At 40.8% G+C, this 19,764-nt stretch overlaps 1 protein-coding gene across 3 annotated transcripts in view; it reads right to left on the bottom strand.

Moving 5' to 3' along the window:
• The window catches only part of RARB (retinoic acid receptor beta), a 360,509-nt gene that overhangs the window by 212,817 nt on the left and 127,928 nt on the right, over positions 1 to 19,764 (bottom strand). For all 3 annotated transcript variants that reach the window (XM_077302859.1, XM_077302860.1, XM_077302861.1), the window contains one exon: positions 17,320 to 17,780. In XM_077302859.1, coding sequence (XP_077158974.1) covers positions 17,320 to 17,497 — 178 coding nt within the window. In that variant the 5' untranslated portion in view covers positions 17,498 to 17,780. The remainder of the gene's footprint in view (positions 1 to 17,319; positions 17,781 to 19,764) is intronic.

Below are 19,764 nucleotides of genomic sequence, written 5' to 3'. Positions count from 1 at the left end.
TTTCCAACATGTCATGCTGTGCCCAAGCCACACTGCAGAATGATGTAGAAGGACATAAAGCACAGCAGCGCATCAGGATACAATAAAAAGAGGACAGTGGTTTTGATTGACTCTTTCCAGGATTTTAGCAACTGCACAATCTTCTAGAACAACAATGAAAGAAAAAGATGAAAGAAGACTGTGGTTAAAGGTAGTTTAGGGGTTTTCAAAAGCTTTCTCGTTTCAACAAACCTTTTGCATATTGTATATTGCATATTGTATGCATATGTATGTATTGTATGCTGGCAGTTTGTGCAATGGGTGGAAAAGCTTAGAATAGATACTGGTTCTATGAGAACTCTGTAATATCTATAAAGTAATTAGCTTTATAACATCCTTCTCATTCAAAATCCATTCCACTGAGAGAACGTTAAAATATAAGAATAGCATTGCTGTATCAGACTAGCGGTCCCGTCTAGTGTAGCATCCTGTCTCACACAATGGTCAACCAGTTCCTCTGAAGGTTCAGCCATAGGGCATAGAAGTCAATCTTTTCTCCCTATGTTGTCTCCTGGTGCTTGCATTCAGAGGTGTACTGCCTCTGAAAGCTCCGTTTCCCTCTAGTCACCATGGTTTGACTGTATCTGATGCAGCCAATGATGGATGCTGTCACAATATATCCAGGTGTTGATGTTCATGGTGGTTCAGATCATGAACTATTACTGGCTAGAATCAAAACAAAACTCCACAATGTCAAGAGAACATCAGAGTTAAAGAAGTTCAATGTAAAAGTTAGACGATGAAAAAATTGGACAAGAGAAGAATCAATTCATTTGATCTCTGGTGTTGGAGAAGGCTTCTATGAGTTCCACAAACAGCAAAAGTCACAAACAAGGTAATACTACAGTGCATGAAGTCTGATCTTCACTGCTTCTGGTGTATTCCCAGTGCCTACCCCTCCCTTGTGGTTTTTCCTTTGTTCTCTGCCTGGCCTTCTGTTGTAGTGAGCTGTTGTTGGTAGGCAAAATCACAAAACTCCAGCTCACTTACTTTGGCCATATCATGTGATTCAACTCAACGGAGAAGACAGTTATGCTAGGATTGGTCAGCAGAAAAAGGATTCCAGGCTGGCAAAGAGTGGTTGGATGCAACCAAGATGGACACCAGCCAGAACATAGCACGGCTGAGGGAGGCGCTGTGGGATTGGGGATCGTGATGACAGCTGTGCCACGGGACCACCAAGAGTAGGACATGACTGAATGGATGACAACAACAACCACCACCTCCGACCATCACTACATCATCTGACATCAAATTCCACATCATTCACTGTGTAAAGAAATATTTCCTTTTCTCTGTTCTGAATGTATTGGCCATAGTTTTTATTGGATGCCCTCAACTTCTAGTATTTAGGGAAAGGACGAAAAAGTTTTCTTGGTCAACTGTCTCCCCATTATAGACCTCTTAGTTTCTTTTCTAAACTCTCAGACTCTTCAGCTTTTTTTTTGACAAGAAGAATGATCCAACCCACTAATCATCTTGGTTGCCCACTTTCATACTTTTTCCAGTTCTGTGATGTTCTGAAATAGAGTTTTCCTTTTTTCCTCCTGCTACACACTGGGTTGACATTTCAATTGTGCTATCTACTATGACCCCAGGATCTCTCAACCTCAGAACATTCACCCCATTAGAATACACCTGAAGTTGGGACTTATCAACATTGAACTTTATTTGCTTACTCAAGCATTTTGTGGATATCTGCCCCTCCTTGAGCTCTTCACATTGTGCCATCTGCAAAAGTGGCCTTCACAGCACACACACTCTATTCCAGATCATTTAGGAATACAGTAATCAGCACCATCTCCAAGACTTGTAGGATCCCATTGCTTCCTTCGTTCCACTGCAAGAGCTGTCCATTCATTCCTCCTCTCTGCTTCTGGCCATTTAACCATTTTTTAATCCATAAGAAGATCTATCCTTTTATCCCATGCCTAGTTAATTTATTCACAAGCCTTTGGTGAGGTACCTTGTTAAAAGGCTTTTGAACGTCCAAGCATAAAACTGTCTACCAGGTCACTGTTTTCTACATGCTTGTTCAATTTCTCAAAGAGCTCCAGAATACTGGTGAGACAGGATTTCCCTATATAGAAGTCATGCTAATTTTCCCTCAGCAGGCTTTGTTCCTCTATATGCCTAATACTTCTACCTTTCATTAGTTTCTACTAATTTGCCTGGGACAGATGTTAGGCTAACTGGCCTGTAACTTCCTGATTCCCCTCTGGAGCCCTTTTAAAAAATTGCTATAGCATTTGCTACTCCACAGTCTTCTAGTACAGTGGTTGAATTTAGTAACAATGTACATCAATGGGTTAGTAGATCAACAAACTCATGTTTGAATTCCCTAAGAACTCTCAGGTAGGTATATGCCATCAGAACCTGGAGACTTATCGGTTTTAAAGACTGTCAAGACATCTTCCCACATTATATCATCACCTAAATGAGGTACAAATACTAAATGTAACATGGAAACAAGCTCTTCATTCAACTTGAGATAAGTACCTTTGCACTAAACAAAGTCAATCCTTTCCCAAGCCTTAAAGACTTTAAAAAAAATTTTCATCCCAGCACAAGGACTTAGGAGACCTGCAGTCCAAACTTACATTTGCTGTGTGTTCTTTGATCCAGACAGCCAAAATGCTCTTATAGATCAAGGATTTGGAGAAAGGAGTATCTCTGTGCACAGACCAATTCCCTGAATACAGAAACCCACAGTGATCCAAAGTCGTGGCAAAGTCATCAGAGAACTCAGATATGGATATAAATCAAGTATCTGGCAAGGTTCCACCATTCTGGTCACAATGCTCCACTCTCTGGAGTATGCATAATTAGTCCCTGCCACCCCTAGATCCATTATTTATAAAAAGCATTTGGGAAGCCTGAAATATACATAATTATTTACCGCCTTCATAATGCCAAGCCCATGTGCAATGTTAGCCCATCCTCGGCTCTGCTCTGCTCATGGCATAACCAAGTGACGAAAGAGCTGCCTATAAACAGGATATATTAAATAAGGTAAAGGTAAAGGTATCCCCTGTGCAAGCACCGAGTCATGTCTGACCCTTGGGGTGACGCCCTCCAGTGTTTTCTTGGCAGACTCAATACGGGGTGGTTTGCCAGTGCCTTCCCCAGTCATGACCATTTACCCCCCAGCAAGCTGGGTACTCATTTTACCGACCTCGGAAGGATGGAAGGCTGAGTCAACCTTGAGCCGGCTGTTGGGATTGAACTCCCAGCCTCATGGGCAAAGCTTTCAGACGGCTGCCTTACCACTCTGCGCCACAAGAGGCTCTTATTGATATATCAAATACAGACATTCTATTGAAAGAATGTTGAATAATGAAAGAATTAAAAGAATATTAAAGAGCTCTACGCTCAGCCAATTCCAACCGGCTAGTGATCCCTGGCCCCATGGAAGCACATTTGGCCTCAACCAGTTCCAAGTTGTTCTCTATCCTAGCTCCCACCTGGTGGAAGAAACTCCCAGAAGAGATCCAAGCCCTGTTTGAGCTATCACTGTTCCACAGGACCTGCATAATAGAACACCAGACATTTGGTCAAGGTCAGTGACAACATCTATTGGGCTCCCACCCCCTGCTTATCCAGGTAAGTATTAGGATTGGGCGCTTCATAGTCCAAAGGGGCTGTTCGCGCCCGAAGCAGCCAGTGCTGCGGTGGGGGAGGGGGGGTGCGGGCGTTGGCATGCCTCCCCCCCCCCCTCATCACTAGTTGCTTCAGGCATGAAAGGCCATGTCGGACACCAAAGCACCCAACCCTAGTAAGCACATTGTTTGGGATTGTGGACAAAATGTTTATCTGGACATGTTATATTATGATTGTTGAATGTTAAGATTGTTGATAGTTACCTGAACTTAATATGTTATACTATGTTTGTTGATGATGGTAAGACTGTTGACACAGTTACCAATCTTATCTTGTACTCTGATACTCATCTAACACTTTCTGTAAACCGCCCTGAGCTGCAAGGAAGGATGGTATATAAATAAAGGTAAAGGTAAAGGTATCCCCTGTGCAAGCACCGAGTCATGTCTGACCCTTGGGGTGATGCCCTCTAGCGTTTTCTTGGCAGACTCAATACCGGGTGGTTTGCCAGTGCCTTCCCCAGTCATCACCGTTTACCCCCCAGCAAGCTGGGTACTCATTTTACCGACCTCGGAAGGATGGAAGGCTGAGTCAACCTTGAGCCGGCTGTTGGGATTGAACTCCCAGCCTCATGGGCAAAGCTGTCAGACGGCTGCCTTACCACTCTGCGCCACAAGAGGCTCTGGTATATAAATACAAGCTAACAAATAAATAAAAGTTACCCTTTTGAAGTGTAGATATATATTTATTAGTACGATACAATGTCGATAGTAGGACTCCAGTGGCAATTCACTGTAGTACTGAGATTCCATTCCTTGAAGTAAGCAACAGCATCCGTTAGCTGTGCGACTTCACCACGGTGACGAGAGGCCTAAGGTTATATGGTTACCAAGAAGGGGGAAAGTAAGCTATAGAATTAAAGAGAGAAAATGAGTGCAGACAACTCTAGAGTTTGTTCTTGATTTCCTCCATCATTTAATCTTCTTCCCTTAACCATTAGCCCTATTCTGCTCCTCTCTACAAAGCCTTGCCAAACACCAAAATCCAATCCCTTCTACACCATTCTATGGCTTGCAAGGTTTCCCACTTGCTATGAGGAACAGATAAAACATAAGGCCAGGGCTGATGGTACAAATAAAAAATATGTTTTATCCCTCAACTAAAAATTATGTTTCATATTTCTTCAGGGGAACCCATGAGTCTTTCAGTATTCTTTCAACAAGAATACAAGATCAGTCATTTGCTGCTCGATAGCATTTGTACAGAAAGAGTATTACAGCAGCTAGCAGCTTAAAACTGTCATGTGCCATGTCAATCTTGGTACTAGTCTCCCGAGCTGGAGGTGTAATCCCAGTGCCTACCCCTCCCGTGTGGTTTTTCTTTTGTTCTCCGCCTGGCCTTCTGTTGTAGTGAGCTGTATTTGATATCATAATGTGTTAATTCTTGTTCCTGCTTAGAAATGTAAACATGCTGTGTAGTGGCTGTATAGCTGTTTTGGCATCTAGGTGCTACCCAGACTAGCTGTCACTGTTATTTGTGTCCTCCTGCTTCTAACAGGTCTACGGTGGGAATGGGCTTTCCCACACATGTAGGGGGGGCAGGGGCCTGAATGTATATCTGCCCAAGCCCTTGAGGGTAATGGCATCTTCGACAATTGTCTCTCTGATGCTTTTCCTGATGTACCTTCAATAGAGACCACAGTTTTATTCCAATGCTTGCGATTCTTGTCTGTTGGTCTGAGGGGAATGTTGGACTGCCTTCCTTGGGTTGCAACATAAACCTATGAGTTCCCAGGCCAAAAAGATTGAGCTCAGCCTCAGTGGGGTACCCTTCCTTTTGTCTAAGGAGCCTTACCCTGGGTCAAGTGGCTGGTCCTCCAAAAGAAAAGCCACTTCAAGCTTAATCCCAAAAGGCGAGGTGAGGTATAAATATTTAAATAAATAAATGAACTTTGCTCAGTGGAGTGGACAGGATAGGATCAACTCCAGTATCTGTTAAGTGGCAGTCTGGATTCATTTCTTGGCACTACCTACCTCTCTCAAGCTGAACTTTCGCAGTGTTTTGCACGGAGTGCTGCAATGGCTACAGGGATTGAAGCTTCTGGAGGTAAACACAACTGTCCTTCCCCTGCTCTCTTTGCTATATATTAAGCCTTTTTTTCATTGGGGGTATGTAAATAGAATGTTATTCCATATATCTTGGTCTATATTTTGTTTGAGCCTCCAAGTGAAAGCAGACCATATCAGAGCACAAAAGAGGAAGGTATCTGGGTGGACTGAGCACTCAGGAAGCCACTTAAAGAACTGACAAACTGTATCCATTTTTTCTATTATGTTCTACCCTGCCTGATGTTATCCTTCAAGTGTAGCACATCAATTGCTAGATGCTTTCTTCATTAGATAGAGAAATGCATTACTAGTTTGACTTCCAGATGATACATTACCCAAATGCATCATTAGAATGGCATGTCACATCAGCGATGCATTATTGTGAAACATTATTAGAGCAATAGCTCACTTGATGCCAAATCCTACAAGATATCAAGGTTCTCTAAGGGACAAGAAGGGGCACATTTACGGTGCCAGCGCTTTTGCAAGAATTTATCAGTGGGCTGGATGCTGCTGAAGGACAATGGAGTCTAAAAACAATCAACACAACATGCAACATAAATCCTACTTTACATTGTAAGTGAATAGCTGTTTTAGGGTGGGGAGGGCATTGCATTTGGTACCTTAAGTATAATGGAGTTCAATTATGATCCAGATGCTGACACAAACCACCTTGCTTCAGTTTGTCATTATAAAAAAAGATGAGTACCTCTGACCATGTGTAAAATAACTTCAAACTTCCCAATAAATAATCCCTGTCGTGTCAACAGTGCTGCACATCTCCACTTGGTGATGCACCCCTTCCCCTCACTTGCCAAGGGTGCTAGTTACAAACCAAGATAACCACTAGACGGCCACCAAGCATGTAGGTACAGGCTTCACAAGTCCTTCTCTGTTCCTTCTGATTGGACCACCAGGAGGCCAGAAGTACCCCCAAAAACATCTGCATTGTAGAAGGTCAAATAGCCACAGAAGAGCAATAAAGGAAGCCTTAACCTCCTTGCCTCTCATTTCAGAACAAGTCGTCTCTGGAGGAGATTTAAATGAAACGAGGTAAGGGAAATCTCTGCTTTCAGTGTCACAAGTGCTAATAGCCAAAGGGAACATTCTGGATAAGTGTAGAGGGACTTGCCCTCATGATACACATACCCCTACTAACCTGGTATAACAGGATGAGTTTCTAGGATGCAGATATGTAGATCTAGTACATGAAGCTCATCTTTTGGTGTGCACCCTTTGTGACTGCACAGTACTACCGCTCTGTACGAATGCTAACCTTTTAAAGGAATTACTAAAATTAACAAATCATCGGCAAAACATGTGATAAAGTTAACAGGGAAAGGATAGAGCATTTTTCCCCAAGTGAGGAAGGCACTGTAGGCAGACATGCTCCAGTACCATGTTCATCTCATCTCTTATTGCTTCCTCTCCATTAACAAAAAAACTCAAGCTGTTCTCAACTTTTCAGAAAGAAACATTTCCGCTTCAACATTATTGCCCTTCTTCCAGCTGTTTAGAAGCCTCCCAACCTGCCACGCAGCTGGATGAAATGTTATTACTGCCATCACTGAGCTTGTAGCTTTCGTTTCACACACTCTCTCTCACAAACACACACACACACACTGATTAGTTGGATCATGCTATACTGGACAACCAATGTTAAATATTTGGGGGTAATAATAGACAAATATATAAAGAACCTTTTTGAAAACAATTATTCCAAGCTATGGACATAGCCTTCTTTTGTGTTTTCAATGGAAGTATCAGGTCCCCTAGAATCTAGGGTTCAGAAGAACACTGGGGCTCTGAGCACATGAAAGTCAAACGAGTCAAAAAATTAAACAATTTTGAACATCCAGAACTGATCTTTAGGATTTGGCCACTTGAGTGATTTACAGCAATTCTTTCACCCTCAGTGTCCTCAGAACATTTCTGACCACAGGTCTGAGACCCTGACCCTTGTTAGAAGAATCAGTCTTTCATCCTCTCCCTCTCCACATTATCCCCAATTGTAACCCACAGGGCAGGGCAGGGCAGGGCAGGGCAGGGCAGGGCAGGGCAGGGCAGGGCAGGGCAGGGCAGGGCAGGGCAGGGCAGGGCAGGGCAGGGCAGGGAATGACAAAGCAGATATAAGTTCTCTGCAACATTTTCCTAAGAACTCTGGATCTGCTTGCTGGGAAAGATGATGTGGCAAAGGTGAGTGAGCACTTCACTGTGCTTACACCAGTATAGATCAGTTGCTGGTGACAGAAAACAATGGCTTGAAACAGAGTACTTATCTAGTCATGCTTGGTTTGTCTAGTTTGGTTTCCTTTGAAGGTCCATTTGTGTCATTTCTCATTCATTTGCATGTTGCTGCTGCATCAATCTGACAGATTTCAGAGACATGATAAAGTTGGGGTGTCAAGCATGCGCCCCATGGGCCAGAATCAGTCCATTTAGGGCTCTTATTTGGACTGCAAGCAACTAGTGTGAGGGAAGTAACAGGAGCTTGCTCGAGAGTGGGGGCACAGCACTCTAATGTTGGTGTCGATGTGGCAGGACAATCTTGTCTGTAGCAGTCAGGTAGAGCTCCTTTAGCAGCAGCCTCACTGGTAAATTAGAGACCACCATAGCAGCATTCATACTGGCTCAGAGTTTCAATGTGAGGCCAAAGGAATAGGGCCTGCAGATTTGAGCAGGCCCATCCTGCCACAATCTCCATTACGTGGCATTGCATTTTATGGCACAACTCTGTGATAAAGTGTGCCCATCTTAGAGACAATGAAGAGGTTACACAGGACAGAATTTCCACTGTTAATGTGATTCTTCACAACTGAAGAGCTTTGCAGTCAGGTGATTATGCTGTTCTCTCTTCCCCCTTCCTGTAACCTGTGAATCCTCTCATTCATTTCATTTTCCATGTATTTTTTTAAATGAATGCCCATTCCAGAAGCACACCAGCAAAATGGAGGCTCCTTGGATGAGACGGGTGCGGCTCCAAGGGGCAAGCTGGAGCTTTCCTCACCCACGTTTTACATGATGAGTAGGCGTTACAAGTTGACTTTGCGGATCAACTGAATTCCACCATATGCAAGAACAGAACTTCTCTAGTGCACCATAACTGAGGAGAGGGGAAGAGTGTGTGTTTCCCCAACTTCTCCCAAGCAAGACCTTATAAAGGAAACAGGACCTTATATACGACACAGATTTCACACTAGCTTTCTCTTCTCTTATCTCTTTTTCAAAAGTAAAATATGCCTGGCTCTGAGTCTCTTTGTGTTGATGGGAAATGACATTTGAGAGCTCTATCATCACAGTATAATAAAAGATATAATTTTGCCACCATATAAAAATAAAGACCCAGTGGTCACAAGATCCATATGGTTGTGGCCATAGTTTCTTGTACTGCAGCTCCTTACCCAATAATAATAAGATGATCCATGGCTTGAAAGAACTGTAGATGGCATTTTGTAAGAATACACAATTTAACCGATGGTGCTGCAGCAACAAAAATCTGTTTAGCATGAGGGCATGGTTCTCTTTTCAAGTGTTTGTAACAGATGTTCATTTCAATTGGTCTGCCAATATCAACATGCTTACAATACTGTATAAACTGGAACAGCAGATGTACCTTTTAGATTTCCATTATGAATGGATACTTTTGCATAGCTAATTAGGTAATTAGGTCTCTCCTATTCAAGCAGGACATTATAATTTTACAGATAACAAACCTTGATCTCATAGCCACTAAATGAATATGTAGTCAAACATTATGAATTTCCTACACTCTTCTCTTATGTTCTTGGCATATCAGTGTCTGATTTGCAGGGATACCCAACCTTTTTTGGTTATATTCAAGCATGATGTTTCAATATGTATGTGTAGAATAATTAGCATCTCTAAGCATGGCACTATCCTTTAACTGAAAGATGGCAAGCACTTCTATGGAGAAAAATGCATGAAATCCATAGGGAAATAGTCACACAGAAAATTTTATCCATTTTAACATGTGATCGTCACTTGTGACAGCCTATATTTAATCTACATGCCGCATACTATATAGAAGAGCGGTCCACATAAAACCAAACATCCTTGATAGAACTGCTAAGAAAATTAAGCTTCTGTTTTCTTACCTGTTAGACACAGGTGTAACAAGAATTCAGGGGTTTCCAATGGCAAGGAACATGCCTCAGAGAAGGAGATACAAAAATGCCTTTTTAACTTCTTTCATAATCTTTACCAAGAGAAGAGCAAACGACAAAGCATGGAAAAAGAACTTGAATGCTTAAAAAACATTCCAATTAATTTTTTTTCCAAGGAGCATAGTAAAATTCTCAATCAAAAAATTTCAACACAGGAAATAACTGAAGCAATAGCTACAATGAAGGCTCCTGGACCTGGACTTTCGGCCTTGTATTACAAGAAGTTATCGCAAACCATTACTCCTATTCTTCTTCAGTTACTGAATGGCGCTCTTACTGATTTACATCACAAGCTACCAGAATCTGGGCAACAAGCATCTATAACATTAATTCATAAAGATGGACTTTATCCACTTTCTCCCCAGTCCTATAGACCTATCTCACTTCTTAATGTGGATTATAACATTTTTGCTAAGATTTTAGCAGAGAGGCTAAAGAAATGTATAGGAGATGTGGTACATATTGATCAAACTGGCTTTATGCCAAAAAGATACATTAAAAATAATATGCGCTGTGTGTTAAATGCATTTGGACTATGTTCATAGAAACCGTCAGGGGCGGCATTTGTGTTTTTAGACGCAGAAAAGGCATTTGATAATGTCTCATGGAACTTTCTTTACTAACTTCAGGCTGTGGGGAGAACTACCAATTGTTGGTTCATCAAATTTATGCAGCTCAAACTACGAGACTCTTGGTTAATGGTATGCTTACAGTGGATAATATTTAATCACTAAAGATACAAGACAAGGTTGTCCGTTGTCTCCACTTTTATTTAACTTGGTACTGGAAATGTTGGCAAATAAAATGAGAGCTAATATAAATTTAACAGGCATGGTGTAGTGATTAGCTCAGACTTCTAATCTGGCTACATAGATGATGTTGTATGTGTTTTGACTTACCCAGAAACTTTATGTATTATATCATGGGTAGTCAAACTGCAGCCCTCCAGATGTCCATGGACTACAATTCCCATGAGCCCCTGCCAGCAAATGCTGGCAGGGGCTCATAGGAATTGTAGTCCACATACATCTGGAGGGCCGCAGTTTGACTACCTCTGTATTATATGATACCCTGAAATACTTCAGTACATATTCTGGGTATAAAATTAATAATAGTAAAATGAAAATCTTTCTTTTAGGGCTCTCTGAGCAGATTATGGAAGATATACAATCTAATATGGGATGTGAACTTAATCCAACCAAGGTGAAATATTTGGGGGTAATAACAGACAAAGATATAAAGAACCTTTTTGAAAACAATTATTCCAAGCTATGGAATTAAATTCAACAAGAAATTACAATATGGTCTAAACTGAAATTATCCTGGTTGGCACAGATCGTCATTGTTAAAATAAACATTACCCAAGTTTCATATCTTGTTTCAAGTTTTACCTTTGCAAATCAAGGACTTGGTCATATATAAATGGCTAAGTGTAATAAACAAATTTATCTGGGACAGTAAAAGACCAAGGATTGCCTTCAAAATTCTAAAAGATGAAAAGAAACGAGGTCAAGAAATACCAAATTTAAAACTTTATTTGTATGCAGCCATATGGACAGCAATTTCAGAATGGATTTTGAATCCCACTGCAATGGATTCAACACTGGAGAAAACAGGATGGTGAGAAGGTTTTCATAGTGTTTTGTGGCCATCACCTGGACAAAAATTAAAGGTATCCATGAATGCATGGGCGAAGACATTGATGAATATATGGAATAAATATAAATCAAGAATCACAGGTAATTAATCACTTTTGAAATCTCCAATGGAGGCATACTTTTCCAGAACTTACTTGAAAAGACTGGGCTGTCTCAAGTATGAAGATCTTATTACGGGTTCTGGTTCGCTCAAAAGCTTGCCAGAAGGATTTAATATACAATGGCTGGAATATAATCAACTGGTTTCCAGATTTAAAACTGAATTTACAACGTATCTTGACCTTTTATCAGCCTTACCAGATTTGAGAATATACTATTCTAGAATAAGCCGAATTTACAAGGGCAAATTTATAAGCTATTACTGAAATATGATACAGAAGCTGACCAGTTTAAGCATTGTATGGTCAAATTGATGCAAAACTTGCATCTAAATGTTCCACTAGATCAATGGGAAAGATCATAGTGCAATGTGTCAAAATAGATGAAATATCAATCACTAGGAGAGAACTGGTATAAAATGTTTTATCGTTGGTATATTACTCCTAAGGCTATAGGCAAAATTGCAAAAGGTTATAAAGATACTTGTTGGAAATGCAATGATAAAACTGGTTCCTTTTTTCAGATGTGGTGGAGCTGTACTAAAACAGCCATATTTTGGGCAAAATTGCATATGGTATTACAGCCAATGCTCAGTTATAAGTTTCCTTGAAAATTGGTACATGAGTTGTTTTGTTTTTATCTGTAACAGTTGCTACGTCAAGCAAAGACTTTCTTTTTTATATACTACAACCGCGGCTAAAATAACTTTGGCAAAGGAATGGAAAATGTTGATTTTACCATCAATATCAACCTGGTTAAACAAACTTGCAGATCTTGCAAAAATGGCTAAACTGACTAGTCAGGTTCATCGAAGACCGACACAAGAATTCCAAAAACAATGGCATTATTATTCAGACCTTCTTGGTAAATAGAGTAAATACCGGTGATTCATGATCTCCAGTCCTGTTGGGGGATATCTTTTTGTATTTTTGTACCTCCATTTCTATATCCTTTCTTGCCACTTCAGGGTTTTCTTGCATTATCTAATCTCACAGCATCATAAATATCAAATTCAGTTAGCAGCACTAGCTTTTATACTTTTACTCCATAGATTATCCACCAAGTCTTGCCTGCTTGTGGTGACTGGGTGAGAACTGACCCTCACTCCAACACTACCTCACATTTAAGTTCTCTATTTTCAACATTTTCTTTTCCCTTCAAAGCTGAAAGAAACATCAGAGATCATTCTGAAAGGCTGGAAAATGTACATATGTGCAATAGTACTAACCTGCTTTTTTCCCCCTTCGGTGAGAAAGAGCACCAAATCTCCCTTCTACCAATTTTAAAGGGCTGACACATCCAATATAACAACAGAGTTATTTTGTTGTCTGGTGAAAGAGTGCTGCCAGATCACAAAAGCAGTTATAGGAATGAAGTAATATCCACATGGCTATTTTCTTTTCTGCTTGTCAGAAGCACTCTCATGACTGAAAATTATAATATGGGAATTGCCCTGAATAAGTCATTTGTCATTCAGTGAGCTGTTAAGTCCCAGGACTTCTGCAGGTACTTGGGCAGGAATTCACATCCATTTCAACCAACTGAAGAGTTCTGAAAAAGAGATTCCTCAGGAACCACATTACCTGTTGCTTAGATCCATGCGCAGTGTGGTCACTAGAACCCAAACTCTGAACTATATCCTTATGGGCTTTTACAAGATAAACTTCTCATAGTTTTTGATCCATGATATTTATGGACCAAAATACAGGCCATTTACATTACAAGATAAATCAGTGATCATTAATTCAGGAACCAGATTTCTCTGTGTGAAAAAGAATATTTTCTTTTTCTGTCTTTATTTTTGACACCCAGTGTTGAGGGTCATTCCTAAGAATTCAGGCACAAGTACTCAAAATATTCATTTTTTAAATTAAACATGTCACTTTATGTTCATGTTGAAATTGGATTTGCATACCAGACCTCTATGGGTACACAGAGTATGTTTGAAGACATTTTAATAGAGGTTTGGCTTTAGGCACCTTTCTCTTTCTATGTAATCCTAAAGATCTATATTTAATTTTAAAGGAATTGAAAAAGAATTTAAAATGTCTAAAAGTTACCTTGGGGGAGGAATGAAGCATGTGTTTGCTTCAGGGAGTTCACAGTGACAGGATTTATCACAAGTTTTTTGAACCAGATAATTATGTTTGATAGCACATCTGGCAGCATCATAAAAACTTGAAATCCTAAGCTATTACACAGGATTACTTTTGTAAATCATTTATGAACATTACCAACATAAGCCTATTCTGTGAATAGGAGTGGTAAAAGTGCAGGACTCAAGGACAAAGAGGATAAGAGGAAGTTCTCCTTTCCATCAAGCCTCGACTGACAGTGTGATTATTTCATCATTTGAAATTTGATATTGCCACGTCTATCAAGCAAGCTGCAAGAGTCTGACCCTGGAGAACAGGTAGCTACTGCACAGGTGCAAAGGTACTGGAGAATTCAGAAACAATCATCAAGCCCCCATCCAACTTGGGGCTCAGCTTGTGTGTAATCAATGAAGTCAAGCAAGGTAAGATTACTCAGGACCGTATGAACCACACAACAGGGAGAAAATATCATGATCTTTACCAACCCAAAGAATCTGTAATGATCCAGCATTTTCTGACACACACAAAACTGGAAAAATGCTACTACAGATGGAGACACATGAACATCTCTTGGCAGGAAAGTCAACTAAGAATGTGCTATCCCTCATGGTCCCCCACCTTACCTCATACAAATGGGGCACAGGCAGAAGGACTGTCTCAATGCCAGGAAGAAAGAGAACCATGAGATACGGTAAGCCAAGACTGATAAGAGTTTTTAAAGTCACAAGGAGCATTTTAGGCATCAGAACCAATAAACAACAAGCAAAAATTATTCAAAATAGGAATTATACATTCCTAGGTTCCAATTCCTACCTACCAGCAACTTAGCAGCCATATTCCCAAACGAGCTGCAGTTCCCAAATACTCTTCCAAATCAAACCCTTGTTAGACATAATATAGTAGACCAATCTGGGTGTTATCAAGGAATGACTAAGCATGGCAAATTTCATCTGATCAAGCAAATGTGTCACTGATGAAGAAACTGAAGCTAAGGAGACTCCTGGCCACTGCAGTAGATTCAAATTCTCGACCATCACCGAGCTGTACTGCTGGGTTTCCAAGTTGAGTTTAACCACATTCAATGAAGGTCCCCAAGGTCAGAGGTCTTTCCATCTTTTACTAATATCTTCAGATAGAATGAAACCCTGTTGGCCTGGACGGAGGCTGAAAGAGGGAATAGCTTGAAATTACCTAACCACTTTTCCTGTTTCATTCCAAAAATATCTGCAGTGCACAACCATGAATACCACTGAACGAATGAGGAGACTGATTAACATTAGCCTTTGCTTGGTTAGTGCCTGGCAAACCATCACTCTGGAACAGTAATGTGCAATTTGATGGCAGTGTTTCTTTTTATTACTTTAACATTAATTTATAGTACACCTTTAATGTAGGGTAATATTTTCCCTCTTGCTGACCTTTATAACATTGTGCCCAATCTCATAATTATTAAGTCTTTTTCTCTAATGTTAATCTGATACACAAACAGAAGTCAAGCCATAAAAGTACAGGTTAACAAGTCAATTGCATTAGCATCGTCGATGGAACTAAAATCTCTGCCGCTGCTCTCTTTCTGTAGAGCACATGGCCTGTAAAATTAATCCACTCAAAAGTTTTATCTTTTTAAAGCCCAGGTGACCTGTGCTAGTCCTTCTGTGATCACTGGATTAAGCTGTCGTAGAACCGTTATTGTTCTATGCTACATGGCATTCTGGTCAAACAAGAGATATAGGATTCTTTTACATATATCCTGTGCAGAGGATTCCACTATGTGGAACAGCCTGGCTAAGGAGGTCCGAAAGGCTCCCCCAGTACTAGCATTCTACAAAATGCACAAAGCAGAAATGTTCAGAAGGTATAACAGGAATGATCTGTAATGGTCCAGAAGAGTACCTTAATATGGGAATTGGGAGTGGATACTACATGGCCTTGGAGCTTTATCATTCCATTCTGCAATATGGGCCTTCGTCAGTTTGGGAAGTTTGCTGCAGTGCTCACATCTAGTTTCATATTCCTAGTCCTATAGCACTGGCATTGGCATTCAGTGTTGTACTCCTAATTATATTGTATCATTCATTAGCATGGTTCAGTGTATCGCTTATACAGTAGGTTCACCTTGTTCAGTGGTCTATACTGTATGGTTACATTTCCCTCCCCCCTCTCTTTCTGTACTTTGTCATCTGCCCTGAGTCTCACCGAGAAAGTCAGACTATAAACAAGCGAAAAAAATATGTCAACAAATAAAAACGTTCACTATCAGATGGCCACATTTATAGAAAAGAATAACACTAAGCAATAAATGGTACATACTAATCAACACTGCAGTCCAAAACAGAGTTATACCCTTCTAATCCCCTTTATTTCAATGGGAAGGACATAACTCTGTTTAGGATTGCATGAAAAATAAACAGAGAGAATGACAATCTTCTCTTTAGCAGTGATGCATAAGGTAAATAGCATGAACATAGTAGTCAATCAAAAGATTGCAATTCCTACACAATTCACACATGTTAATTTCCACATTTTGTTTATTGCGCTGACAACCCTAGATTCTAACCACAGAAGCACAGCCTAGCCCTTTGTTTCTTTATGTTGATCCTATCAGCAGAAGTGGTGCAATATTGAATGTTCTAGTGTCTTTTAATCGTTGTTGTTGAGCTCAAAGTACCAGGAAAGTAGAAAACACTGTAAGCTATTGAATCTGAAGTTCAAAAAGCCCCTATGCACCCCCTCTAGAAGAAGAGAATGCATATTTCAGATAATGTTAAGGGTATTCTGATATGATATTCTGATATGACAAGCACCTGTCTTAGAAGTCAGACAGATATGAGATTGTTTTCTGACAATGTAAGGGGAAAGAAGCATTCATTTATAAACCAACTTCTATCTTTCTTATTGCTTTTAAAAGTGGTAGGCGGATGAAATAGACATTTGGATAAACATAACACTTTGGATCCAATGACCCTTTCCACTGGAGCTAAAGGAAAGAGGGAGCTCTCTTTGACCGCCCAAAAGGACCAGCATGGAAAATAGACATTTGACATAGAGGGTGTGGCAGAGAGACATAAAAATAAAAAAGATGGCCAGATCTAAATCAACAGTAATTACCCATAGAGTCAATGAAGAAGAGGACCTCTTGTGGTTTTACTTCTGATGGGTTCCTTGCCAGAGAATTCAATACCATTGCATCTTCATCATGGTTTAGATGAGGGCAGAAAACAAAACACACTCTGCGTAACTAACCTTTCAAAGACCGTTTACACACTGGGAACTTTACTGCCCCAGCTCCCGTGCAGGAGCACAAATCGGGGGTGGATGAGGTGCACCAGGTCAAATGTTCCCCCATGTGGGTGCAGGAAAAGGTGGGGCAACCTGCCACGACTAAAACTCCAGCCTGCAGCCTGACATGAAACCTCCAGTCCGTAAACGGTCAAAGAGACATATATTTGTGTTGGTAAATTATTTTAAAACAACAACATACGTGCTTCATCTTCAGCAAAGGAATATCTTTCTCGAAGGTATACATAATACTTACTTGCTGGTGATGGGGTGCTGCAGCCACTTGTTGGTGGATTACCTTGAATGCCATGAAGGGAGGAAAGTGAAAGTCCACTAATGACAGGAGGAAAAAGTAACGGGTATGGTGGTGCTGGGTAGTGAGTCATATGTCCATTGACGGTTGGTACAGGACATGCACGGCTACTAGTTGTCATGATAGCACTTCCAACGATATTCCAGAGAAATGCCAAGTACAATTACTCCATAGAAGCAAATGAGAAGGATGTCAGGTCCAGAGAAGGAAACTGAGAAGGAAACTCATCAGATGGTTCTCTTTCCCCCTTTACTGCTGAGTTCTTTCCGTCATTTTTCTGGTACATTCCTGCTGTGAAGGCTGTCTTCGTTATTTTAACGTGATCAAATAGGGAAATAGTTCAGCTGTCGTTCCAGACCTTCCCTCCCATAGAACGGCACTCTACAGGTGCTTGTTGAAGTATTCTGCAGGAGGAAGAAAACCATAAATAATGAAGACTAGCAAGTTGGCAAATTAATCCCATGATTACTTAATTACCAGGCAGAATAGGGCACTGTGGAGATATGCAAGGATGTAGAGGACCAAGCAGTAATAATTGTGCACAGATGTGCAAACCATTATATAAACTATTGGCAATTAACTGTGTGAAATGGTCTCTGACTTTTGAAAAGACACTCAGGATGAACATAACATTACTCAGACAAAGCTCATACAGAAGTAAAGTAGCTACTCTGCATGCGGAAATTAGATCCACATATAAAAGAGAATTGCTGGACACCAGTATCAGACTTCTAAAATTTTAATCATTTCGATGTGATCTTGAAAGAGTTTATTTGGAATACTGTTTGGAACCATACTATAAATAAGTTTTATCACTAAGGAAGAAGCAAAAAAATCTGTTTCTAGTATGCTGAACTTAGAAGGCCGATGAAGGTGTAGGAGCAGCTGTTGTAGGACTGAGTCACACTAAAGTGCCCAAGGACATTCAGGTGTGCAAATAATAGGAAGAATGAATAACACAGACAGTCGCCATGAATTCGAGGCCACGGACTGCAGCAGCTGGGTACGGGAACACTGGGTACAGGAAGAAGGCATCTCATGCGGCCGGGACCATGGCGTGCCATTCCTGCAGTGCCATACCTGCAGTTAACCTCACACTAATTGGCCATTGTCATCATGACTCGCCAGGACCGTTTATGCACTGGAAGTTTCCTGCCAGGCTGCAGGCTGGAGTTTTAGTCATGGCAGGTTGCCCCACCTTTTCCTGCACCGACATGGGGCAGCATTTGGCCTGGTGCACCTCATCCGCCCCCAATTTGTGTTCCTTCAGGGAGCTGGTGCAGTGAAGTTCCCAGTGCATAAATGGTCCAGGGGTGTGTGTGATGGCTTATCTCATCGCCTGCTCACAGCTTTGTTCAGGCTGTTTTTTAATAGATACATTCTGTGCTGGACTTTGCTGTGTTCAAGGCAGAAGCTTTAAAACATTCAGAGAAATACAACTGAAATAAATAAATGGATAGAATATTTACAAATGTAACTAAAATGCACTGTAAATTAGACGGTGATTTCTAAGTAGTAAAATTTAAAATTAAAATAGCCAGCAAAGCAGATTTAAATGTTGAATATCTAGTTCTAAGTCAGTTTTATCGGGAAGGGGGTGCTACTGTCCTACTAAGGTCAAATGAAAATCCTACGGGGTTTTTTACTCCTAAGCCTGTCAATTTCTCTTTGCCCACTTCCCCTGAAGCATCAGAGAGGACCACCCTGGAAACAGGAAATAGATTAGATAGCAGCAGGAACTCAAGTGAACAGTAATAACAAATTAATGTGAATCTGCCTCCCTGCCTGCCAAGTCACACAGATGCAGAATCCTCCTCTGTCAGGAAAAGTAACAAAGGCTATCAGCCAAATGAACTCTAGTTATGCTGTCTGTGGAGCTTTTTACATTTACAGATAACAACAAAATTATCTTCTGGATTCTAATGTAAAATTATGCAACTGAAGGCAGAATACAACAGACAGTCTGACAAGGGTGTGGAGGCAGGACTGTATCCCAGAGCCACAGGCCAAAGCTGATCGAACCAATAAAGCCCAAAGGAAGTCCACTTCCCCTAGAGTTCATAATCTATACTAGGCTTTTCAGAAAGGGCTTTGTGAAATCCTGGCATTTCTTGAATTTGGGTTTCCCGATTGGGTGGGAGTTAATTAATTTTTCAGATATTTTTCATGTGTTAAACCTGTATTGGGTGATATGACCATAATGACCATGTTGACCCCCTCTCAAAATGGTCAATAATGGGCCTGGAGGGAAGGGGAAGGGCCCTGGGTGGGCAAGTACAAAGCTACGTTTTGCACCACTTCTGGGGTTTCTCAAAGCCTGAAGAATGTTTCTGGGGTTTCTCAATGGTAGAAAAGTTGAGAAAGGCTGATCCATACCAACACATTTGG

This window comes from Paroedura picta, chromosome 11 (genome assembly GCF_049243985.1).
Source record: "Paroedura picta isolate Pp20150507F chromosome 11, Ppicta_v3.0, whole genome shotgun sequence".
NCBI classification, from domain to species: Eukaryota; Metazoa; Chordata; class Lepidosauria; order Squamata; family Gekkonidae; genus Paroedura; species Paroedura picta.
This window is presented reverse-complemented; position numbering and strand designations above follow the sequence as displayed.